General features: G+C 49.4%; 10 protein-coding genes across 10 annotated transcripts; 9 read left to right on the forward strand and 1 right to left on the reverse strand.

The window, feature by feature from the left end:
• Positions 1-1020: 1020 nt before the first annotated feature.
• EDB91DRAFT_1121722 (Fungalysin metallopeptidase-domain-containing protein) lies at positions 1021-4740 on the reverse strand. Its single transcript, XM_041318244.1, has 9 exons — positions 4580-4740; positions 4026-4514; positions 3510-3971; positions 3081-3462; positions 2879-3028; positions 2710-2826; positions 2497-2656; positions 2299-2445; positions 1021-2244 (listed from the first exon to the last, which is right to left on the reverse strand). Exons 2-9 carry the CDS (start codon positions 4410-4412, stop codon positions 1491-1493), a joined length of 2559 nt encoding a protein of 852 aa, XP_041179094.1. The 5' UTR covers positions 4413-4514; positions 4580-4740; the 3' UTR covers positions 1021-1490.
• Positions 4741-5021: 281 nt separating this feature from the next.
• EDB91DRAFT_1080477 (uncharacterized protein) lies at positions 5022-6794 on the forward strand (the record flags this gene model as incomplete). The annotated part of the gene is made up of 8 exons (XM_041315235.1): positions 5022-5071; positions 5120-5225; positions 5297-5444; positions 5623-5740; positions 5769-5781; positions 6189-6351; positions 6399-6592; positions 6615-6794. 8 exons carry the CDS (start codon positions 5022-5024, stop codon positions 6792-6794), a joined length of 972 nt encoding a protein of 323 aa, XP_041179095.1.
• A 50-nt stretch (positions 6795-6844) lies between these two features.
• On the forward strand, positions 6845-7331 carry EDB91DRAFT_168540 (uncharacterized protein). The gene is made up of 2 exons (XM_041326297.1): positions 6845-6994; positions 7067-7331. The coding sequence occupies exon 2, from the start codon at positions 7095-7097 to the stop codon at positions 7311-7313; it is 219 nt and encodes a 72-aa protein (XP_041179096.1). The 5' UTR covers positions 6845-6994; positions 7067-7094; the 3' UTR covers positions 7314-7331.
• Positions 7332-9642: 2311 nt separating this feature from the next.
• On the forward strand, positions 9643-10919 carry EDB91DRAFT_1121736 (adenylyl cyclase; the record flags this gene model as incomplete). Its single annotated transcript, XM_041318245.1, has 6 exons — positions 9643-9758; positions 10025-10038; positions 10099-10404; positions 10444-10558; positions 10595-10844; positions 10868-10919. Exons 1-6 carry the CDS (start codon positions 9710-9712, stop codon positions 10917-10919), a joined length of 786 nt encoding a protein of 261 aa, XP_041179097.1. The 5' UTR covers positions 9643-9709.
• EDB91DRAFT_1121738 (uncharacterized protein) lies at positions 10919-11879 on the forward strand. The gene is made up of 5 exons (XM_041318246.1): positions 10919-10943; positions 11060-11079; positions 11143-11526; positions 11584-11632; positions 11695-11879. Exons 3-5 carry the CDS (start codon positions 11366-11368, stop codon positions 11758-11760), a joined length of 276 nt encoding a protein of 91 aa, XP_041179098.1. The 5' UTR covers positions 10919-10943; positions 11060-11079; positions 11143-11365; the 3' UTR covers positions 11761-11879.
• A 3852-nt stretch (positions 11880-15731) lies between these two features.
• EDB91DRAFT_1121756 (PAP2-domain-containing protein) lies at positions 15732-17411 on the forward strand. Its single transcript, XM_041318247.1, has one exon. The coding sequence runs from the start codon at positions 15858-15860 to the stop codon at positions 17121-17123; it is 1266 nt and encodes a 421-aa protein (XP_041179099.1). The 5' UTR covers positions 15732-15857; the 3' UTR covers positions 17124-17411.
• Positions 17412-17583: 172 nt separating this feature from the next.
• EDB91DRAFT_1328250 (uncharacterized protein) lies at positions 17584-18779 on the forward strand (the record flags this gene model as incomplete). Its single annotated transcript, XM_041325274.1, has 4 exons — positions 17584-17700; positions 17761-18190; positions 18242-18690; positions 18720-18779. The coding sequence occupies exons 2-4, from the start codon at positions 17944-17946 to the stop codon at positions 18777-18779; spliced, it is 756 nt and encodes a 251-aa protein (XP_041179100.1). The 5' UTR covers positions 17584-17700; positions 17761-17943.
• Positions 18780-19833: 1054 nt separating this feature from the next.
• EDB91DRAFT_168700 (uncharacterized protein) lies at positions 19834-20541 on the forward strand. Its single transcript, XM_041326298.1, has 2 exons — positions 19834-20125; positions 20198-20541. Exons 1-2 carry the CDS (start codon positions 20029-20031, stop codon positions 20344-20346), a joined length of 246 nt encoding a protein of 81 aa, XP_041179101.1. The 5' UTR covers positions 19834-20028; the 3' UTR covers positions 20347-20541.
• Positions 20542-22292: 1751 nt separating this feature from the next.
• On the forward strand, positions 22293-23207 carry EDB91DRAFT_1121780 (uncharacterized protein). The gene is given in 4 exon segments (XM_041318248.1): positions 22293-22313; positions 22326-22597; positions 22657-22814; positions 22882-23207. 2 exon segments carry the CDS (start codon positions 22501-22503, stop codon positions 22803-22805), a joined length of 246 nt encoding a protein of 81 aa, XP_041179102.1. The 5' UTR covers positions 22293-22313; positions 22326-22500; the 3' UTR covers positions 22806-22814; positions 22882-23207.
• A 478-nt stretch (positions 23208-23685) lies between these two features.
• On the forward strand, positions 23686-24123 carry EDB91DRAFT_1121785 (uncharacterized protein). The gene is made up of 2 exons (XM_041318249.1): positions 23686-23766; positions 23820-24123. The coding sequence occupies exons 1-2, from the start codon at positions 23700-23702 to the stop codon at positions 23969-23971; spliced, it is 219 nt and encodes a 72-aa protein (XP_041179103.1). The 5' UTR covers positions 23686-23699; the 3' UTR covers positions 23972-24123.
• The last annotated feature ends 15 nt before the right edge of the window (positions 24124-24138 follow it).

The following is a 24138-nucleotide window of genomic DNA, read 5'->3' on the forward strand; positions in this document are numbered from 1 at the left end:
CACTCCATCCACACCCACATATCTGATATCATGTTCATCTCCATCTCCATCATGCTCATCCCCATCCATCATGTTCATATCCATCTCTAATATTATCTCCATCGCCATCGGACTCTCGTCACAGTTTATCACAGGTGCTGCGGAGCGTGCTCCACGTTTGAAGTTCGTCGTCTGTAGAACACCTTCCCTCGGGCCCGAGTCCGAATATTAATTCTAAGAAGAAGCAAGAGACTGCGGAGAAGACACCGTGACTGCGGAGCTGCTAGTGCGACCTCCGTCATGGTCGTGGCACACCACAGATGAATGCAGAAACTCACAATCGTTCTTGCAACGTGGCCAGGCCGAATGAGTGGTAAGCTGTGGTGAGTAACTGTGAAACCGACAGTACTCCGTCCCCGCGGGGTCACGTTCCTATAACGCACATAGTCGTTCTAGCTCCGCAGTGTCTTTTGGATCTCCTGAGAATAGATAATATTATTGGTCAGTCTTCCATTTAGTGAATTCGGGATACTACAGTCAATTAAGTGCTGCTGCGGAAACCTCGTTGTTCTTCCCTAGATGAATGAAGATAGTCGTTGGCATATCATAATGGTTACTGCTGCGGAGACCCCGTGGTCTACTCGAGATAATCTGAATCGTTCGTGTTGCAGGCAGCAGCGTCACTTTTGCTTGACTATAACATCGTTTGGCAAGCAACCACCTAAACGTTATAGCTAAGCAAAAGTTGTCGATATATGTCATGGTCATTACGACCGCACGCTCGACTCGGACGAAAAAAAACCCACGATGTGATTCGTGTGAAACAGATCAAAAAAAGTTCCTGAGTTAATTATATCTATCCAGAGATCAAGCTTCCAAGTTCCGTCGGGACATCGACCAATAAAAAACCATCAAAGATATCACCCAGCCTATCTGAGAGACGGCCTAGTTTACCTTCATATTTGAAGCTTTCTTCAGCCATAAGCGTGCGCTCTCATTCGTGGAAAGGTACTTAGGGGACAGTGTCCCTGAACTATCCCAAAAGTATCGCTCTGAAGTGTCTCTCAAGATGAGTCCAGACATAGATGGGCCAAGGATCAAAATCCAGAATCAAGATGCATCTCAAAAATATACAAGTTACGTGGTACTATCATATACACATACAAAAAAAATGCAAAATGCAAATACCAAATACCGAGAAGATCAAAAATAACGCATGATTAGGATAACGGATATATTCTATCCAAAGAGTCTGGATATAACCATGATCATCTAGGTGAGCTCATCTTCAAGTGGATCCAGGATATCACGATGAAGTTGCGGAACTGTAAGATATTCGATGGTATCATATTATCACGACGCTGACAAGAGTCTCAGTGCCACCAGCATCCAAAGACACCGCAGTCGTCCTCGGGGTCCTCGGGGGTCGGTTCTGGCGCTGGTGAGGGTTGGCTGCTGCTGCATGCATCTGGGACTTTGTAACCCTGCAAAAGACAGAGTCAGCACAGATCTCAACGAGGTGCGCAAAGAACCAAACTCACGTCATCCCTAACACCTCCACCCCAAGGCGTCCTCCCCCTAACAGCAGCATCCACACCCAACCCCCTCTTTGCAAAGCCTCCCCAAATCTCACAGAAGTTCTCACCACCCGTAAGCACCTGATCAGCTTGCACGATCGCATCGCGCGCGTCGAAGAAGGAAGGACTGCATGGTTGCAGCTTCATCCCGTTCAACACGAGCTGCACGATCAAGGAGTTTCCGTGCTTGGGCACCAAGGGTTTGTCAGAGCGGTAGAATGCGTTGTGTACGGCGGGAGAGGCGTCTACTGCGGGAGGGAACAGCGTTTCTCCGAACCCGTGCTTGGCGATGAGCTCTTGTTCAACAACCCAGAGGATCTGAGCCCATACTTCTCCGATGGCGTGTACGCCCCAGTATCCAGGCTTGTCGAGGGTCTTGTAGGTGCTTGGGTTGACGTTGGTGTCGAGGCTGTAGGGGTAGTTCCGGATACCTGCGGGGCGGTTTGCTGCCCAGGAACCCATGGCGTAGTCTTGGTACGTGGCGGTGCTGCGGATGGTCGTGGCGAGGAAGTCACCCCAGCCTTCGCCCATACCACCGCTCTCACCCCAGCCGAGACAGCCGCTGTTCTTGGGGCCACCTGTCAGACGCGTGCTGAGACCGTGAGCGAGCTCGTGGATAACGATGCCGGCTTCCATGTCACCATCGCGATATGGGTTCGCAGTGTTCCAGAGGTACATACGGCATCGGCTGGGTTCCAAGTGTAAGTATTTGATCGGAGTCCGCAACAGGAAAACAACTTACCCATTCTGACCATCAGGAGGTGTCATGAAGTTGGCATTGTTAAATCCAGAGCCGTCCTGTGCGTTGGTAATCACAGCGTCTCCTTCCTCGCCTCCGCGTCCAAAGTTGTACTGCTGGAAGTTTCCAGCCTCTTCGGTGAAGCCGTACCTGTTGCAACCCGTCACATGAGGAAAAACTGAGTATGGGAGCAAAACGCACCGGTAGAACAAGTCGTGGAACATGTTGCTCGTGTAGAACAGCTGCGTCACAGTTGCATCGATGTGAGCCTGTGCGTCAGCCATGTTCTCCTCCGAGTTGTCCTTCGCGGTTGGACTGTAGGTGTAGTTGAAATGAACGGATGGAGCCTGGTTGATGTCCTCTAATAGCCGTGGCGTCAAAAACGAAGACCAAAGCAAGGGCGCAATGACTTACCACCCACGGACGTCCCCTCAGGACGTCTGTTATAGATCCAGGCGTTACGCCCTTCCCAGTTCTCATGGGCAAAGACGTTGTTGCCCCACGTGGTGTTTGTTGAGCGCCAGAACTCGCCTAGTCCCGTGTCAGGCCTACAATATAAAAGAGAAAGGAGAGGGTGACAAACCTTGCGCACGAAGTGCGGCCTTCTCCCCCTCGCCAACACTAGGGTCTACACCCCACGGCAGGGCGTGCCACCCAGCCGGACTGGCGAGCTTGTCACCCAGCTCAGGGGAGTCTACGCGACCGTAGGTGAGGGGAGGGGAATCGGGGGCAGCTAGAAATGAGGTGAGTTGAGGTTAAGAACATGAGGCGAACGCAGCGCTTACCACCTGCCTCTTCCAATGCCTTCTTTTCTACAGCTTCAACAGGGTCGTTGGTTCCCCACGGGAAGATATTGTACCATGCTGTTGGGAGGTCAGGAACGGAGGGGCCGTTGTACAACTGGCGGGGAGCTTCCTTGGCAGCCTTGCTCTTGCGGAGATCGGCTATGGCCTTGCCCTTTCTGAAGCGACCACCAACTTTCTTAGTGGAGCAGGAGGGGGCGTTGGAACCGACAGGAATGAAGGAGGAGAGGGGAGGGAGTTGACCGTCCTTGGGGTAGAGGGGCATTGGGCTGTCACTTGCCCAGTCGACGACGGACACGATGCGGTGGGGGACAGATGCAGAGACAGTGGCTTCGTACCAGTTGTTCTCCATCTCGACTTCGAACTGTAGGGAGGTCAGTATTGATCAAGATATGGAGAATAAGTACTAACGCGGTGTACGAGCTCGAGATGCACGGATCCGTCTTCAGACGGAACCTGGACCCAGACGACGGAGGTCTTGACCTCGCCAAGAGTTCCGGGTGCACCAGTGATGGTGAGTTGGTCATCCTCATGAGGGAGGAGGCTGGACATGCGAGCCATGGTCATGGTAGCCAAATGGTCATCGAAACGAGAGTGGATATCGTCTGCGAGAGCGGGGGAGGGGGTGGCTGCGAGGAGGAAAGTAAGGAGAGCACGAGGTGCGTCTTGTGGACTTGGGACGTGGTCATCGTAGGAAGGAGTGGAGATTGAGTGAAGTTTGGGGAGGGATGCGCAGTTGGACGAGTGAATGTGGTCTAGCTCTGGTCCGTCGAGGGGGAGCTGTCCTGATCGGGGGGAGATGAGTTGAGCACAATACTCTGCGTGGGGGTGTGCGCCACGGGTATGTGATTCCGGTACCGGGCCGGGGTAAAACTAGAAGGAAGGTAAGCGCTGATGCAACAGAGGGCGTAATTGGAAAAAACGGACCGAGTCACCATAACTCAAGATTACGCCGTCCTTGATGTTCAAATTAACGTTACCGTCTGCCACTTGGACGCCCTGGATGAGCTGGCGTGCATACACGTGGGTTACACCGGTAGCATGATCCGTGTAGCTGTCGCCGCGGATAATGTAGGTGACGCCGTTGTCGAAGTCTACGATCGAGTCAAGGAATGACTTTGCCACTTCATAAGGGTCTACTCTGACTCTTGTTTGAGTAGAGAAGAGGGTATCGGGTACTGGTTGGTGAGCGCTACTGTCAAACCTAGCATGAGGCAGTACTGGACCAAAAGAAAGAGACTTGCGACGCTGCGGTTCTGGGATCGCAGCAGCGAGGCCGAGGAGGGCGAATGTTACTGTTGTTAGTCCGCGCATTGCAAGACTTTGGTTTCACTTTCCCTTCTAATACCCTGGTTTATAACAACTTGGTCTACGTAAGCATCGGTGAATCCCGGTGACAGTGGCTGTACACTTAATCTTCCAATTATGGTTCAACACGATAAGTGACCTCGAGGAGACGGAAATGGGGTGCTTGGACTTACTGCAGGCTCAGATCGACCACAGACAGCTACATCAAGTCAAAGTACCTCCTGTGCACCAATGAGATCCGGCGGGCGAGTGCGCAGTCATCATTTACTTACGAAATAAAATCAGGGATCGACTTATCTTCCCTAGTGACAATCTTCAATCTTACACGTGTTTATCGTTCGCTCATCGGAGTCATCGCACTCCAATTGCTCGTCATTCAATTTCGCGCTTCTAGATTCTAGTCTTCTATCTCGCGACCCCGTCCTTTGTATCGCTTACCGATAGCGTCACCCTAGCATGGTACGTTGTTTCAGATCAGAGTATATGACTTGGACGTTTGCACTTTCACCTTCGGTTTCAATGTGCAATGGTGAGGCCGAGTGTTCCAATTAAACGCATCTATTGTAATACTCGTCAACACCGCCAAACCATCCACTACCGCATCCTTGACTGACCATGCCGGAACAATTCCAGTGGAACTCACGCCGCATTACACAGGGTCACTAGTAAGTGGGATTGGTTCGAGGCACAATATATTATTGACTAGTCTACAGCACTCCTTCAGACACGCTCTCACGTATCACGCCACATTATTCCACGCATGAGCCGTTTTTGCGGAAGCAAATTCGTCAGCGCCCCGCTCATAAGCACTCGCCGAGTGTACGTTTTATCCGGTGCAGTGTCCAGGAACGTTCTTTTTTGGGATACGGGGACTCGGCCGGTGAACTCAGTGCAGCATTATACAGCGTCACTGGAGGTGGAATTGGTTCAAGATACGTCTATCATTGACGCCAGGGTACAGCACTCCTTCAGACTCTCACGTATTCGGCTACTTAATGATCTTTGTGGCTGAAACAAATACATCAACACTTAGACTCGGTAAGCTCAAGCGCTCACCTTTTGCTCTCACGTGCACTACGAATTGCTGGACAAGAAATGGGGCAGGCACAGCCTGCGACGTAAACGAACTTGCTGTTTGTACATATTCACAGATGCAACGCATTCCCCTCGTTCACATTCTTATGAACACCCGTAACCACCTGCATGCAATCATAAGCACGCGGTCTGTTCAAACACGTTATGCTGCAAGAATACTCCCAGTGCAATGTAGACGGTGGAAGCATCACCAAGGACAACCGTGAGGTATCACTAAAGAAGATCCGAAACACCAAAGAGTACGTTTGTATCCTCATTTTATTCAAGGTGCGAAGTACTAGTACGTCTTCCCCATCTCATGGTACCGACGCGTCCCTAATCGTTGTGATGTGTGGAACTCTGCGCTCGAGGTCCATCCCAAACTCAGTACTAGTGATTGTGAATTCAGAATTGTCTTCTGTGAGTCTGTGACAGTACCAAGCATTCGACTGCGCCCATCGCATCGGACAAACACGTCTGGTAGATAGGGTCCTACGCGGTAGCCATAACGAGAGTCCTCGGGTTTAGGGGCGGTGACTGATACAGGTGTAGGGGCAGTCCATTTTGGGGTGGCGCTTCTTGCCTCGGCTTGGAGACAGGCTCAGACGCTTGAACCAACGGTCACGTGCGCTCGACCACTAGGTTACATGTTTTTTTTTTTTTTTTTTGGAAAAGCGAGTCTATTATGCAACAACTGACACCGTCTAGCCTTACATAAACGCTTATATCGATACCTGGGTATCGTCCGAGGAAAAATGCATTTATGCACGCCCATGGTGGGCAGTGTGGGTCCTGGGACTCCTGGGTTACATGTTAATCTATGCCCCGAGTGACGCTAGTCGAGACAATATCGCCAACGACATTATTAACTGTGCGGATGATCATGCGCTTTCTCGTCTTGGGCGTTTTTACTTCAAGATCCACATTTCGAACTTGCAGTCCCCAAAGAGTCCGATGACTCTGATTCCGATAACATTTGGGGCTCCGAAGGTGAAGATTTGACACCGTCATTCAAGAGCCTCAAGGACGCGTTGAAACATGCTCTTTTGCAAAAGAGCCCTATCAATCAACGCTCGGCAAACGCTCAAGCGAGTGCGCCTCGTCTTGTCATCGTCTGTATCTCATCTCAATTAGGCTCTCATTCGTGATGGTCATCGATGCGTCCTCACTGGTCACTACGAGTTAGAGAGCGTCTGCGAGTACTTCGACAGAAGGATGGAATTTGTCATATGTGCTACTCAAGCGGTTCACATTATTCGGTCCTCTGCAGATGAAGAGCTTCAAGGGGATCAGAGAATCACGTCTTTTTTGTAAACATGCATTCGATCAATCTTACTTATGATTTATCAACCATCCAGACTTAATTCGCCGCATCTGTACTAGAGCGTTTCGCAGGATTCAATCTTACTGAAGAACTCGACGGTCCTAACATCCACCGCCTCCAAAATCTACTGACTATGAAGTTAGACCAGAGAATATTCTTTGAAACCCTTCATATCTAGCTGGAAGCAACAGTACGTTCCATGATTCAAATACAGCAGTAATAGACGACCGATAGATACTTTTTACATGTATGATATTACCAGGCCACTCCAAACACATCGGGTTTTTACCATGCACAAAGGATTCTTCCCAGTTGATGCTCGCGATATCGTGATTTTTACATCTCCTGATCCTGGTCTGCCCCTCCCTGATCCGCGTTATATCAGCATTCATGCTGCGCGTTGTGAAGTGGCGCTTTTTTCTGGGGTGGGAGAGTATATTGATGGGAGGCACAAGGACTCGGAGAGCACAGACGGGTGTGGAAGATCGAGGGATCCTCTCTCGAATTGATTCAGGCGGATCCAGTCCTTTGAACGGAAAGTCGGGTTCAATTACGTACTCCTTGTATCTTACCTTATTACAGGGTTCCTTCATGATTGAAGCCTCCCATTTTTTTCTTTCGGTCAGGCGGAAGCGGCAAAGGTGAGGGTGTGCGGGTACTTTGGCCTGAAGGCGTGAAGGGAGTTTTTGCTACTGCAGTCTCATGGTCGGTTGAAGACCGTTGACGGCTTGCAACGGACACTCGTCATCTCTAAACTTTGAACCGCAAACTATGTAAGTATCGTAGTGCTCACTCGAGAGAAGAACAGAGCCGACAGAAATATTTTCACTAGTCTGAGTGTCTAGCACTATCGGGCTAGGAGGTAGGTTTTGTACCCTTTATCATAATTCTCTCGCATATATCGTACATGACTTCAATATGACATACGTACCTCAGGTCCTTGGCCTTGCTCACAATATTACAAGCTCTCGAACTAAACTTTTCCCGGATTGAAATTCTACGATAGCACTCGCAATACACAGGTCATCGAGAGGAGTAAAACTTTGCGCGAAGACGACAGCATACGCGGAGACAAATGCCAGAGGTCAAACTAGAATTTCCTCTCGTATTATCTAGGTTAAGAAAACACATGGCGAAAGTTTCCTTAGCATAGATCGCACGAGGGTTGAAAAACTGGAAAGACTTGGGGCGAGGTGTGTTAAGTTGTAACGCTGACCCATGCAGAAAATAGAGGCAAAGACAAGATGGTTGATGTCTTCGTATTCATGTACTACGGCGGGCCTGTTTACTTGATCCACAGACTATGCGGATAATGCATCGATGAGAGACGAATGGCACAGCATTCGACACTCGTCGTCCACAATAGCAACTTGGACAAAGGGACAAAGAAATATGATGCTAGAACACATTGATGGGCATTTGACCAGTAGTGTTGCGGAGTTTTGTCGGAGTGTCAAAAGCACTAGCGCTTGGTGCGACGCAGAAGTTCGTCTATCGTGCAGGCTGCAGGCCACGTATATATGTTCCCGCCATATCATTTCACGGCCAATTCCTCATTTCAGTACTAGTGTGCAGCGGTGAGACCGAGTATCATGTAGCGAACTGGGTCATTCATTCTGCTATATATGAAACTCGTCAACACCGCCTAGTAGGCGTAAGTTCCATCCAGTGCTGTGTCATTGACTGTCCATTCAGGAATGACGATTCGGGATGCTGGGACAATTCCAGAACTTACGTTTGGAAGCGCGGTATTTTTATTGACCAGGCTACAACACTCCTTCAAATTCTCTCGCTACATTAATTCCACGCATGAGCTTTTTGTGCGAAAGCATATTCATCACTCGGGAAGCATCGAAGGAAAACCGCGCTCACCCTTTGCTCTTGCAGTACGGACCGCTGGTCGTGGCCTCACAGCAAGTAGGGCAGACGTATACGAATTTGTCTGTCGATGCAGATTCGTAGATGAATATGTTTCCGCCATTCAAACTTTCACACTCGCATTCTGCGAGCACCCGTAAGTACGCGTTCTGAAGTCCGGACATATTATTCTACAAGAGTACTCACCAGCAGGGCTGGCATCATCATAGGGTGTGCGGTGGCCGCAGTGGTTGATATCCTCGGGTTTAGGGGCGGTGGCTGATGCTCAGGGCTACAACAATTGCCAATACACGACGCTTAGTACCTCGAGGAGGAACCAGATGAGCAGTTATTCATGCAGATCATGTATTCAACGGTATCTCACCCTTGCTTGGGTATTTCACCAGTCGACTAACCGTTCGAATGCCAGCATGAAGGTGAGAGGTCACCCCCAGAACTGCCGTCTTTCTCGCTATGTGAGTGTTGATGTCTGACGTTTGAATTGCCGAGGCGCTGTTGCTAAGATCCGAGCGTGGAGTATTGACAATTTGCCCCAGAAATAGCTCCGTCGGCGAAAACTTGAGAGCGGGAAGAACTCGGTGGTTAATGGCAGTGGTGGCATCATCAAGATGGTCCGGCCAGTTGAGTGGGAGATTGTCCTATGCAAGCATTTCGTAGTCGTCTGCTCCAAGATTAGGGGCACATAGTCTTTTGAGTACGTGTAACAGAATCTTGTTGGTTCCTTCGACTAAACTGTTAATCCATGGTGAGTATGCAGCGATTATATGAGTGTCACAGGACCACTTTGTGAATCTCCAAAGCGCAGATCTTTAAACTGCGCACAGACCCGTTGTTCCAGGTCTGCTGAGTCAGCGGCTTCACAATTCAACAGAGGTAAACAACTCCTGGTAAGGTTCTCAAACATCCGTATATCCGTTCATGTGTAATCCGAGAATGCCGCCATGCCTACATAATGACGAATCCTCGACTCCCTCCGTTTTCACCTCCCTCGCACAGCACCATATTGCACAACACCATTCATACCAATATGCATTCTACTACAAACTCGTGGTCAAACTACATGATGAACCGCTGGGGTTTCGACACTCATTCATATGCATAGGTGTGTTTGGACATTTATAACATGTACGGGTTATTTTCTCATAGCTCCCGCAGTAATTTACATCAAAATATTTGAACTTGTTACACCACCACCACCATCCTGAATCGGATCTCAAGCAGAACAACCGTGGTGGAGAACACGCGGAGGATGAACACGGCAATGCACCGTTCAACTTTTCTTGACTGTCCCATCTGCCCGGTTTGGAGGTGACGGATCTCTTGGCGACTCACGTTCAGGAAGATTCTCAGCGGCGTGTGAGTCATATTTCTACTCACACCCACGAAAGGAACGGATCACTAATTCCCAACGAAAAGGAGGAGGCGTCGTCTACAATATACGGTCAAGTAAAGGCTCGTCTGGCAAAAACCATCGCTCTCTTGCACAGAGAAACCGCACCCCCCACAGGGCATCTCTGCTTGGTTTTTACAGACATTCGAAATTCCACGGAATTATGGGAGAAAAACACGGGCATGCGGATCGCTATACATGTGCACAACGATCTGCTACTTCGCCATCTCATACATTGCGGTGGTTATCTCGTCAAGACGGAAGGCGACGCATTTATGTGCACCTTTCCAACCACTCTCGCCGCGGTCTGGTGGTGCCTGTCAGCTCAAATAGTACTCCTTCATGCGTCCTGACCTTCCGAAATACTGGAGTGCGATGAAGGCAAAGAGGTATACGACGCGCACGGAACGCTCCTTGCACGTGGCCTTTCGGTCCGCATGGGCATCCACTCAGGATCCCCATTGTGTGAAACGGATCCTATCACTGGTCGCATGGACTATCTAGGGCCTATGGTCAATTGAGCGGCCCGTATCTGTGGTCATGCGGCAGGCGGCCAGATTATGTGCAGCGCCAACATGGTTCGCGAAATCCAGCCGTGCCTGTTCGAGGCTGATTTGCACTCGGAGTTTCAGCCCGCGCAGGCCACCGAAGCAGTCCAGCAGATGGTCCTCGTTCCCGCTGGCAAACTTAAATTGAAGGGTTTGGAGATTCCGGAGTTGGCTTCTCTTGCCTATCCAGCAATCCTCCAAGGGCGCCAAGAGTTGGTCCCAAAGTCACCAGCTGATCTACATAGAGTCTGCCAACGAACGACGATACCTCATCCGATGACGTATTTGTGGAGCTATGAGCGTCGATCTATCTTCTCTGCTTTGTGCGTCCGTAGTCTATACCTGTCCATATCCATAGCGCTTTGACAATCATGTTTGCCTGCTTCCGCCACGAACGTTCAAACGGTATCGTTAAATGCCTGTCACTTCTCTTGCCCAGTAAATGAATTGTAAACAGATGTGAGGATCAAGTTATGATATGATACTAGGAAGGTTTTGAGACATGCACCGCGTCAATGCCAGGTCACAATCGTAGCAGGCGCGTCACGACCGCGTCATTTTCACCAACCATCCGAAGTCCAAACGTGATCGTATTTGAAAACCCATGTGTTGGCAGTACGGTACGGATCCGCCACACTAAAGTAGGGCATCTCAGTAGCAAGATACGTTCACACTGGAAGTTTCAGCTTATAAAACACCTGCTCGCTGATATGACTTTGCCTCATTCCCTTTACCAAGAACCATCATGTTTACTTCCCGCTTCATCAGCTTTGCGCTGCTCAGCTTCCTCGCTGGTGCCAACGCGAATTCATGTGCAAATTGCCCAGCTTCAGTGACTATCGACGGTATCGGCACGGCAGCGAAGCTACTCAGCCTGAGCCGAACGTTCGAAACCACAGCTTGCACGTGAGTCGGCACCTACACATCTATCTTCATCGAACAAAGTCATTGATAGGCCGGCAGTTACGATACTATCTGGCACAAATCACCAGCGTTGTGTGGGTATAACAACGTAAGTGGTTTGTGGATATTGTGCAGCTCGTTGTTCTCGGTTGACATGCTGGCGATCATCAGTATGACGCCAGTAATGTATATGGGTATCCGACTTGTCCGAGTTCAACAACTTTGTTTAACTGCTGAAGGTGATGTGAAGAAGTGGGGGAGACGGGACACCCAACAGGAGGAGCAATGTCCAGCCGGGTGTATGGCAGTAGATCACCACCTGTTACGAGAATTGCCAAATAGTCCATCAGCAAAAGACTTAGTTTTCTCGCTTATCGGAAAGAACTTTGGTGCTTACGGAGGCCCCCGGAAGCTCCCTGTGATGTTCGGCCGTCAGGACTCTCTAAAATGGCTCTCAAATAGACACGGTTGGGAGCGTCGGGAGAGGGAAAGAGATGTTACTTAGTAATGCCGAGGGGAAAGATAATTACGAGTCATGCCGTATCTGGGCAACCTGGGGATGCAAAGAAACAGAAGAAACAGAAAACGACTCGCTGGAGGGGAGATGAAAGAATCGGGATTGGACAAAAAGACCTTTGGAGAGCGTGATGGTTTGAACATTTCATGCACAGTTGCCGACCTGCTAAGATGAAACATTAGTGTTGATACTTTGGAGATTTACATTGGCACTGGCTTACTCGCAGGCGGCGCTCGGATGGTTCACCTAAATATTGCGGAGGAATCAGACAAACAAAATTAGATTGGTGTATGTGCGTGCCCGACAGTGGGAGCGGATCATAATGCAGGAGATATCCGAGCGAGCCGACGCAACCAGGACCGCCTACAAAACCATGTGAGAAAAGACATAGATCAAGAAGAAGAAACTTCTGCTGAGCGCTTGAAGGAGGTAGGTTCGAAGGAAATTGTAGACTCTGTAAATATCAAATAATGTGAAGTGTGAAGGAGCGCTGGGAAATTGAAAGGACGGACTAAGCAGTAGGGACGTAGGAGGATGTGGAAGTGCTGGAACAACGCGGGAGGATGACTGGAAAAAATGGAGTAAAGAAGGGTCAGGTAACAACTTGAACTGTGTTGGTGCGCGCTGCGGAAAGAAATAGGGTGTGAAAAACCAATAGAAGGTAAGCAAGAATTGTTAACAGGGCGTGAGTGGAGTGAGGTAGTTGCATGTAGGACCGTAGTGGACCTGCGTGGAAGTGGTGGAGCTTCTAGGAGTGAGTTAGGATGGGACAAAGGAGTGCGTGCGGGAGATATGAGGTCATTGATCAAGTTGAGGGTGTGTTCGCTAGGACCGTATACGGTATGCAACCATACGGGTGTGACTATTTCGATGCGGCGGTAACGCTGCATTGATGCGCGCACTACTGAAAGTCGTTTAAAAGGTGGGCTGAACAGTTATTCAGTCCCAGTCTACATCCCTGCTACTATTGTGCCTTTGCGGCGGATTCGATCTGCTCAACTGTTTATTCGTATGTGCAACAATCATGTTAACGTACGTTTGTATGATGCGCGCTTCATGCAGCTTTCCCTCGTGGATGTTGAACCTACGTTCATGGACTTTCTTACCCTCAAGTTGGAGACGGTCAAGAGATCCAGTAGTCTTTACCTGTATGTAGAGTATTTCCGTCTTGCAACATTCCTCTAGGATAGAAAAAATAGAATATATATTCGATTAGTACCTAGACGACAGTCAAGATCGGTGACAGTCATTCAGTCCTACCTTCTCGAAGCACTCACAAAAGCCATAGGAGATATGAATTTCGAAAAGGCATGACACTGGTTTGTCTCTAGCCTAGGAGACAAAATGAAACTAGTTGAACGAATCTGGGGTAACTGACGAGTGAATGTTGTGGCCAAGTTGCCGAGCAGCGATTTATAACTCCGAACACAATCTTATGTCCTGCATCTCGATAGTACAACATTTGTGTCTCTCAACACCACTCAGTTATCATGTCGGAAAAAATTAGTGTGGTATTAGAAGGCAATGGGAAATCACTGGTAAGATTCCTGATTTTTTTAGTGCATGTGATGGCTTCCCTCTGATGGATTGGCGTGGAAAGTGCATGTTCTGAGCAGTGTTTCACTGCCGCAAGCACTTCTAGTGCATTTTTCGTGGAATAAAAAACACACACAGTAAGCTATGGATTACCCATCCTCCAGAATTATTGTGTGAAGGAAATGAGTGAAATATGAGCGTGCTGCATCGTGATTTGCAACTCCGGGCCAAAGATAGTAATGCCGCGTCACGACTCCGCGGCATTTTCACCAACCATACGAAATCCAAACGTCACCGTATACCACGGTTGAATACTATGTGTTGGCAGTACGGTAGGGGTAATTTTACGGCCGTATTTAGGCTAAAGTATGGCATCTCAGCAGCAACTTGAAGGTGAACAACGCCTTATAAATTCACGCTGGAATTTTCAGCCTATAAAACACTTGCCTGCTACTACTATGTTTTGCCTCACTCCCTTTAACAAGCGCCATCATGCTTACTTCCCACTTCATCATGTTTGCGCTGTTCAGCTTCCTCACTGGTGCCAATGCGGTGAATTCGTGTGCACTGTGCCCAGCCACACTCAAGCTATCTACCGGCAGGACCGTGAAGCTAACCAAGGACGCCCCAAACTTCGAAGACACATTATGCACGTGCGTCGCATCTACACATATATTCATCGAACAATATAACTGATAGGCCGGCAGTTACAATGCTAAAAATGCCGACGGCTCATCAGTGGTCTGTCAATATGACAGCGTAAGTGCTTTCTGGATATTGTGCAGCTCGTTGTTCTTGGTTAACATGCTAGCGATCATCAGTATAACGGCGCATTCGTAGGTGGTTATACAACTTGTGTGGGTAGAGTAGGTGTGAAGAACTGCTGAACGTGAAGAAATTGGGGAGAGACGAGACATCCAACAGGAGGAGCAATGTTCAGCTGGGTGTATGCCAGTAGTAGATCACCATCTGTTACGAGGATTGCCACATAGTCCGATGATCAGCAAAAGACCCAGTTTTCTCGCTTGTCACTGTCAGAAAGAAGTTTGATGCTTACGGCGCTGGCGGTGGAGCAACGCAATTGGTGGAACAGACCTTTCCGTCGTACACTGTGTGTACTACATAGTACTACACAGTGCCACGCGCGTAGGGCAGAATGGTTGCGAATCCATATCGCACCCGTATCCGACGTGTCTACAACCAGCGAGTTGCTTGGCAGGATCGGCAGGATCGGCACTCTGTTGGGGTGTCAGTACGTGCAAAGAAATGCAGACAGAGTACTCTCAAACAGACCTGTACTCGCAACACAGCTATGATTCGACGACTTCGAGTCAGCGGGGAACTGTATTTGATTTGGGAAATACTCGGAGGGACTGAGAATGACTCGTCGATCGTCAAACCTGTGATTGTAAGCATCAATATTGATTATCTGTACGTACTTACTCAGGGGGCAGGCTCAACATTCTGCTGTTGGGGATGTGTTGCTCCGAGTCGGTGACCGACACCCCCCAAAAATAAATAAATGACTGCACTGCACTTTGCAGAGTGGTGGTTGCTGACGGGCGTCATCAGGAGATGGTGCATGCAGGGGGATGTCATCGTTTTCCAGCTGATATTAGTGTAGATTCTCCTTCGTCCGAGGGTCCTTCATCGCTTCCTCTTTCCATGGTGGTGACCCCAAGTTCGAATCCTGTGCTCGTGTTTGTTGCATTGGGGTCACTTCAAACACCAATGTCATACTGTTCGTTGGCTACGGACCCCCCAGGACTCACCCGATTCCTTCGACACCCATCCTCGGATACACTCTTTTTTCGAAAGTCTTTCATCTTCATCGGTGAAGAAAGTGCCTCGGTAAAAGAGCTTCGATAGTGGTGATTTCGCCGTAATCAAGAAGGGACGAGTATCTGGGTCTGCGGCCCTGGGGGCGGATGTCTTCGTATATTGTCTATCTAGTGGGGACTAATAATGAGTTTAACGTCCCAGCGCACTCGATCATGCTTTACTGGCCTTCAGACCGTTTTCCTTGCCGGGCTGAGCTCTGCAGATTGGGGGTATCTCGACGCAAGCTGGTTAGATAGCAAGCACTAAGCAGTACTACTTCAAGTTAGTACATTTTAATAATTGATTGATCCAATTTGAATGTTCCCACGCCAGAACGCGACTTTCTTCCTTTCACCATTTGTTCACCGTGTTGGACTGATTCTCTGTTGGCTCACGCGGTGGCCTCTTCACTTGCAATCATCAGGCCATTCCATCTCACGCGACTATATTGACTCTAACGATGCCGCCTGGAATTCAGCTTGCAGGCCCCTTGCGTGCCACAGTCAATGCACTTATTGCTGCAGTCAACAGACTCGACAAATCCTTATCTCCCGCGGACACACTCTCCAAACTTCGTGCGCATAAATTCACCCTCAAAGATTCGATATACATCCTGCATATACTCTCAGCCTTGTTTTGGCTTACCCTCATGGAAGTCCCACCATTTCCGTACAAACTTGTGATACCTGTTCTGTATGCAATCGCCTTGCTCATTCCATTCACGTCCCAATTCTTCGTTCCCGCAACTCCCGTATTTTCATGGGTGCTCATGTTCTATTCCAATCAGTTTTTATCCGCAGACCATCGACCCGCAGTTCACGTCGTCCTTTTGCCCACGCTAGAGTCCGTACTGTACGGCGCAAACATCAGCGACATCCTTACGCGCTTCACACACCCGATTCTTGACATCATCGCTTGGCTTCCCTATGGAGTGATCCATTATACCTTCCCACTTGTCCTCTCTGCACTCATTTGGCTCTTCCGCCCACCTGCTCTATGTGTTTTCGCGAAGGCATTTGGATACCAGAACTGCATTGGCGTATTCGTCCAAATTGTCCTCCCCTGTGCAGCACCCTGGTATGAAATTATATATGGGCTTACCCCTGCAGCCTACGGAACACCAGGGTCCGCAGGCGGCTTAGGAAGGATCGACGAACTATTTGGCGGTGAAGGCTATAAACGGACGTTTGCGAGCTCCCCACTCGTGTTTGGCGCGTTCCCTAGTTTGCATGCCGCATGGGTTACTCTCGAGGCGCTCTTCCTCAGCGCATTATGGCCAGAATGCGCAAAATGGGCTTGGGGGTACGCAGCGGTGCTGTACTGGAGCACGATGTATCTGAGTCATCATTACCTCATCGATGTCGTGGGTGGAGCATGTCTTGCGACAGCGTGTTTCTACTTCTTTGTGCCTGAAGAGCTGCGCAATGGGAGTGCAAATGGGACGGGGGACAAGTATGAGCGGTATGACCTTGAATCGAGGAGGGCTGGCTTTGGAGTGGGTATGGAAGAGTTTGCGAGCGACTCGACAGTGAGCGATGAAGAGGAGACGCCGATCGCCTACCGCTCGCCGAACCCTGCGAATGCTCAAGGGAAGGGCAAGGGGAGAGGGCACAGGCATACAGCCAGCATCGCAAGTCTCATCAGGCCTGATGAAAGAGCCGGGGAAGATGGTTGGAGCCCAATCACGGGAGTAGGGTTCGTATTCCCGCCTGAAGGGAGGAGGTAGTGCACCTTCAGATGGGTACTTGGTCGTTTTATCGTCGTTTCTTGCATATACCCCTTCACTTGCATTTTTCATGGTTCGGGGACATAGACTCTATCTCTCCATCCGGGTTTCTAGCTCTACCATCCAGTCGAGTACAGCGCTCACTGCGCATGGGTACCTAAGTACTACTAGTATACGTATACTATCCATAGTTCCCATAGTTGATCTCAATTTTAGTGGATGCAACTCTTCGGTTGGGGCGTGGAGCAGCGATGACCTCGTAAACAAGTTCGTTGAATACAGTACCTGTCTGACAAGTACCTGCCATCTCCTATCGCTCACCACTGAACACCACGAACACTTCAGCTAAGATAGAGCACACGCGCTCAAGTGAGGTAGTCCACCGCGTGCGCATTGTCACTCCCAAATCTGGTGAAGATAGGGAAGAACGTTATTAATTCCGGTAATACCAGTACTAGAAGCAACACATTTCTATATTCTCCACGTCTTCAAGCTGCCCTCGACTCGATACCATCACGGAAGAGCCCCCACTAGCAGACACGGGACTGGAGAGTCGTGAAAGATCGCGTCAATGGAGGTGGGCCGCATCCGGCAAATCCGCACGGCACGGCAAATCCGCTGAACTATACTTTGTTAGGCCGCCAATCTTCTCACCACTGTTCATCATAATACTAAACAGCCTCCAGGCTGACTCTGATTGTGATTCTCAACCGAGCGCTATGATTAGTCGGGTGGTATAAATATCTATTATACTAGTAAGTACACCCACTTCCTTCCCTCCCCATAACTGCGTTGACGTGCACTTCGGTTAATATCAGAAATGCGTCTCGCTGCAGCCTTCTCATTGCATACAGACCTGCGTCTTTGCATTATGGTCGGCTTCTGGCCCACTGTTCTGGCAATCTGGCATACTCCATCTCTGCTCTTCCGACCAATTGAAATCTCCCGCATTTTCATGTCCTGTGTATGGGATAGCTATAGTAATATGGTCGACGAGGGTGGGAAGGACGTCAAAAAGGGACTCATCACCCCGCACGCCTATGGCTTTGTGCTCGACCTTGGTGCAGGTGAGTATCTTCCGCTCAAGCGAAATGGCTATGTTTTCATGTGAAAGACAGGTCATGGCCACACCGTTAACTACCTCGAACGTTCTCGTGTTACAAAATATATCGCTGTAGAGCCTAACGTGCATATGCATGCCCGGCTGCGCAGCACCGCCTTTGCTGCCGGGTACAGCGAAGAAGCTGGAACACTTCTCATCCTCACCTGCGGTGCTGAAGACATCTCTACCATCCTTTTATCACTTCCCTCGCCACACCCACCTATCGATACACTCATCTCTGTACTCACTATCTGCTCCATCCCCTCACCACAATCCACCATAGCTGCATTGATAACCGAGGTGCTAAAACCTGGGGGACAAATGTTGTTCTATGAACACGTGCTTAGTGATAGGAAGGATGTCGTGTGGTGGCAGCGTTTTTGGACACCATTATGGAGCACCATGTTCGATGGATGTCGTATGGACCGCCCGTCTCATCGGTGGATCGAGGATGTAGGGGGATGGGTGCCGGGCGAAGGAGGCATTTGGGGAAGGAAGGGGAGACTGATGAGAATCTGTTTTGGCATCGAGTGGGGAGATTGGTTAAGGCATGAGTAGATGCATATCACGGTTTATCGTTGCTTGGGTGTATGTACATACTTACTGTAAAATGGATAACGCACATGCGGCTCGTGGCGCGTGTGTACGATGAAATGTTCTTCGTAACTACAAAAGGGCTATCCGTCTGTCCAATCATCCCGCATGATCTCCGACATCTCTCTAGGTTTAGTCCTTCACAAGCAGTGCTCTAGCCAACACCCCTGCCTTCCTTCACTCGCTACGCGGATCTCTCAATCATTTTGATGAATCAAGCAACTGACTGCCACGTCTGTGTTCAACGGTTAAGCATTTCCAATATACTTCGCGTGGTTCATTTATCTCTGTCCCCCGGTTGTTGCTGGCTGCGGAGGACGAGAGTGCCGAGACGGCAGTCGTCTATTATATCACCTGACATGTGGGGTGGAATCGTTGTTCCCATTGCGAATGACATGGAGTAAAACATATTAGTGAAGGAGAACAGCTGAGTAATAATTGCGGTCTTCATCATCTATTGGGGGTAACTACCTGAGCACATCGGTGTGTCCAGATGTTTTGTGTCCTCTTCCAGGACAAAAATACATCGCCGACTAGCGAGTGGTCCCCCCATGGGTATGGCGGCTGCCTTGTGACCAATCAACGAGTGTGACCGGATGCTTGATACATATTGTTCTGTACCACAAGCACGGTCGTTTAAAACAAATTGTGAAGCTCACAAAGGCATTAGCATCAAGACAATCAATCCAGCAGGTGGTCGATGTGCGGCACTTGCGTTATGATCGATCGAATGGCGCAGCCGGACGCTTGATAATAATCTTAGTAGTACAAGGATGGAAATGCGAAACAAATTGTGAAAAGTGTATCGCTGGGAGTCTCCTTCAGCGTCATGATCTAGGTGTATCATGACACGTCCTTTGATTCGGCACCCGATCTCTTCGCACTCGTCGCCTCAGATCGGTAGCGCAAAATCAAAGCGAACCTGTGCATACGATTGAATGCGTGACTTCAGTTCGGTCACCAACCATATGCACTGATTAGTAGTAAGTATCATTTTGGCGTTTGATGGGAAAGCCGTCTCACGGTAACCTGTCCCACGCATACCCCACCAGGATTAGGCTGTAATTGGCGTCGAGGATGAAAGGCAGGAGAAAGCCGTTGCCTGGCATATGCTTGCGCGTATAAATACGAGGGGCGAGTACCAGCTTTCGACTCAACACTCAACCAAAGAAAAATCATCAAGCTTTAGTCCTCTCTTGCATTACAAACATGAAATTCTCAATCACCACTATGATCATGTCCGCTGCCTTGATGGCTGGCGTCGCTGTCGCGTACAACCCTATTGGCCAGTCCTGCGACACCCCCGGTGAGTATTCTTGCAGACTTACGCGTTCTGGGACGTGCGGACCTTTGATTGCGTGCTTACAAATGCTTGCAGGTGGTTATGGGTGCTCCCAGGACGCCAGTGTTAACGGCGGGAATGCGTTCATCTACGAATGTGCGTCGACGGACGAGTTCGTATACGTTGCAGGCTGCTCCTGCCCCACTTGTTGTGAGGCCACGACCAGCGGTGCGTACTGCACGTGAGAGCCAGAGTGAGCGCGATTCTTCTTTGATACGTCCCGAGTCCGAGCGCTGACGTCTCCCTCTTCGCCAGTAAAGTTCATCATGTAGCATGATACGTGTACTTAAGAGTCTGAAGGAGTGCTGTAGCCTTGTCAATTATATGATGAACCTCTGGACAATTCCACCTAGTGATGCTTTGTGAATTCCGCGTGCAAGTGTGAAACCCACTGGTGTTATCCCAGCATCCAGGAAAAAAGAATCCCTGAATGAACAGTCAAGACTCAAGGTGTACTTGATGTAAAACTTGCCTCCGTCCATGTACTAGGCGGTAGTCATGAATGTTGCAGCAGAATGACTACCGCCGTGCTCGCCACAGAACTCGATCTGACCCCTGCACATAGAGTAGGAACCGGCTGAGTCAGATGAGCTGGTACTACATACTTGAAGCAGCATCGTACCTGGTGCAACAAATGGTAATGATGTAGTGGACACTTGATTTTGACACTCCGACAGAACCCTCATCAACAGACTCGCCGCCACACATGTAGGTGCTTCAGAACCCATGTGTATCCGTGCACGTTAACGTTCTATCCGTATTTCCAGCATATTTCATTGGGTTTCTTTGTCCTTTTGTCTGGCCAGGTTTCCATGTGGAAATGAGATTGGCCACTGATCACTTGTCCTCCACATGGTCGATCGAGCAAACGGGCCCTCGTCGTAAATGAAGCAACCTTCGTACGATCTAGTACTAGATATAAGAACGTCATAACGTCCTCATCAGGCTTAGATAACACGAGAGGAAGTTGTAGTTTGACCTAGCATTTGTCTCCGCGTATGCTGCTTGTGTATTCGCGCGGTGTTGTACCGTTCCCGACCGCATTGGCTGCCGCGAATTACGAATTACGAAAGCTAGCTGCTGCTATTTATTAAAGTTCACTTCACACTTGTGCAGCATGCAAACTGAAGAAGCGAGTCTTCATCGCTACTTCGAGAGCTCGTAGCACCACGCAACGAGCGAGAAAAGAAACAGGTATGTCTTATGGAAGTCATGTACAATGTGTACGAGATTGAAAGGATGCGGACTCACGGACCGGGACATTTAATGCAGTAACTACTAGACATTCAGACTAGTGAACAAAGTTCCTACTGGCACCGCTCGGCCCTTTCAAGTAAGCATTGGAGCAAGAGTCATCCCCATACACCTTCCCCTTGGTGAGAAATTCCGATGCATGGCGGCAACGGCGAGCGGTTGTAATCAACAGTGGTTGCGCATCAGGCTGTGCATTGGCATGTGCCCTGCTGTTGAAAGAATTGGACAATCATAGTCGGCATTGCATCGCCTGTAAAATGAAATTGAGCGAGTTACCGTCGGAATCAGGGGTTTCGATAAATGAAGCCAAACTTCGAATAATGTGTCTGACTTGGTAGAAAAATGACCGCTCAATAGCCAAACCACTTCGTAGAACGGGGTCGAATAGGGTCGAAGGTACGCCTCCGCGCTGCGGACGACAATATTGATGATCCGATCACTCGATCACTCTGATGGACCAACCAAGTGAGTGCCACGTCTGCGCGTTCGACGGTTAGGGATTTCCAGTGCTCATTTTCAATCGTCCGTCTCCCCGATTTTGCACAGGCTTCTGGTAGTTGCAACGCTAGGGCGTGCGTGACTAATTATACCACACGACAGCTTGTTGTCTTGATCGCAGATGTCAAGTTGACGGGGAAAGACATGTTGATGTGACGGTCGCTGAGGCTTAGTCGAACAGAAAAAATTGCCGCGCCCCTATTCATATTTTATTCGGAGCAGCCACTTCCGAATCCTCTCGATGGTCATCAGATGGCACTCAGCGCCACGATCTAAAGACAGAAACAACTACAACTCACAAATGCACATTATTTATGTACCATGACAAGGCCTTTGCATGGACACCCGTTTTCTTCGCACCTATCGCCTCGGATCTGTCATGTGGAGGGATGCGCAGTATCCTCTAGCCCCATCTGCAGGTGGAGTACCAGGTTGATGGAAAAGCCGTGCAAGAGTAACCTGTCCCACGTCTGGCATAATATGTAGTTGCCTGGCGCATCTGGAGCGTATAAAGGGGAGGGGCGAGTGCTAGCTTTCGACTCAACAAAGAAAAATCATCAAGTCTCAGCCCTCTCTTGCATCCAAACATGAAATTCTCAATCACCACTATGATCATGTCCGCTGCCTTGATGGCTGGTGTAGCCATCGCATACAACCCTATCGGCCAGTCATGCGACACCCCAGGTGAGTACTCTTGTAGCATATCGTGTTCGAAACCGCGTACTTACTACGGCTGCTTGCAGGCGGTTATGGGTGCTCGCAGGATGCGAGTTTGAACGGCGGAAATGCGTTTATTTACGAATGTGGACCGTCAGACACGTTCGTTTACGTCGCGGGCTGCGGCTGCCCTACTTGCTGCGAGGCCACGACCACCGGTGCGTACTGCACGTGAGAGCAAAGTGTGAGCACGGTTTTCCTTCGATGCTTCCCGAGTGCGAGTGCTGATGAGTTTGCTTTCGCACAAAAAGCTCATGCGTAGAATAATGCAGCGTGATCCGTGAGAGAGAATGCGAAGGAGTGTTGTAGTCTGCTCAATAATAAACCGTGTCTTGAACCAATCCCACTTGCTCGTGACATTGTAATGCCGCACTTCAATTTTCAAAGCGTGAGTTGTGCTGGAATTGTCCCAGGATCACGAATCGTCATTCCTAAATGGACCGTCAACTCGAAGGACTGTTGACGAGTAGAATGAACGAGGTGTTCGAGTACCACAACACTCGGTCTCATCGCTGCACACTGAAAATAGGAATGGGCTGGGTGAGATGATATCATTGATATATGGCAGGAACATACAGTTCCCCTACTTTTACACTCCGACCGAACTAGTATGATGTTGAAACCGGCAGCCGTAGCGTCGTGACTCGTCTGTCCCAAACATGTAGGTCCCTCAGGTGCATTCGTGCTCATCAACGCGTTCTAGCATCATATTTCTTTGTCCCTTTGTCCAAGTTGCCATTGTGGAGGATCGATCGATGAGAGACGAGCGGCCGCAGTGTGGTTTGCGTGGAACCATCTTGCCGTCGGTATCTCTATCATTGGTCGATTGATCAAGTCAACATGCCCTCGCCGTAAATGAATGCGCAGACACGACCCTCTCGTCTCCCAATGGTTCCACTGTCTATGCATGGGTCAGCGCTAATACGCCTCGCTCAAGTTTTAACCCTGTCTACACACTGGATGCAGTGTTATACATTTCCTTCAACCTAGATAATACGAGAATAATTCTAGTTTGACCACTGGCATTTGTCTGCTGGTCGTGTCTACACGCGATATTTTACTGCGCTCGATGACCTGTGGTACGAGTGTTATCGTCAAAGTTCACCCCACTGTTGTGCTTCAGGCAAAGAAGTCGAGTCAGTCTTCAGAGTTTTACTTCGAGAGCTCGTATTGCTTATGCGCTTAGAAGACTCGCAATTTGCAATTCTTCTTTTTCTCCTTCTCTTCCCACTTTTACACGTGGCTCTCTGTGGCTCTCTGATTTTTGATCGCCCACTAGTACTCACCTCCCATCCCATCAACTCCAGTGTGCTTTGGTCTGGCCTCTTCATCCACAATTAGGCCGCGTTGTGCATGAAAGGTTCAGATCATAATGCGCTCCAAAGGTTTGTTTTTCCGATCCCGATTCTTTCATCTCCCCTCCGGTGAGTCGTTTTCTGTTTCTTCTGTTTCTTTGCATCCCCAGGTTGCCCAGACACGGCGTAACTCGTAACTATCTTCCCCCTCCC

This window comes from Suillus paluster (genome assembly GCF_016628075.1).
Source record: "Suillus paluster strain FC165 chromosome Unknown EDB91scaffold_15, whole genome shotgun sequence".
NCBI classification, from domain to species: domain Eukaryota; kingdom Fungi; phylum Basidiomycota; class Agaricomycetes; order Boletales; family Suillaceae; genus Suillus; species Suillus paluster.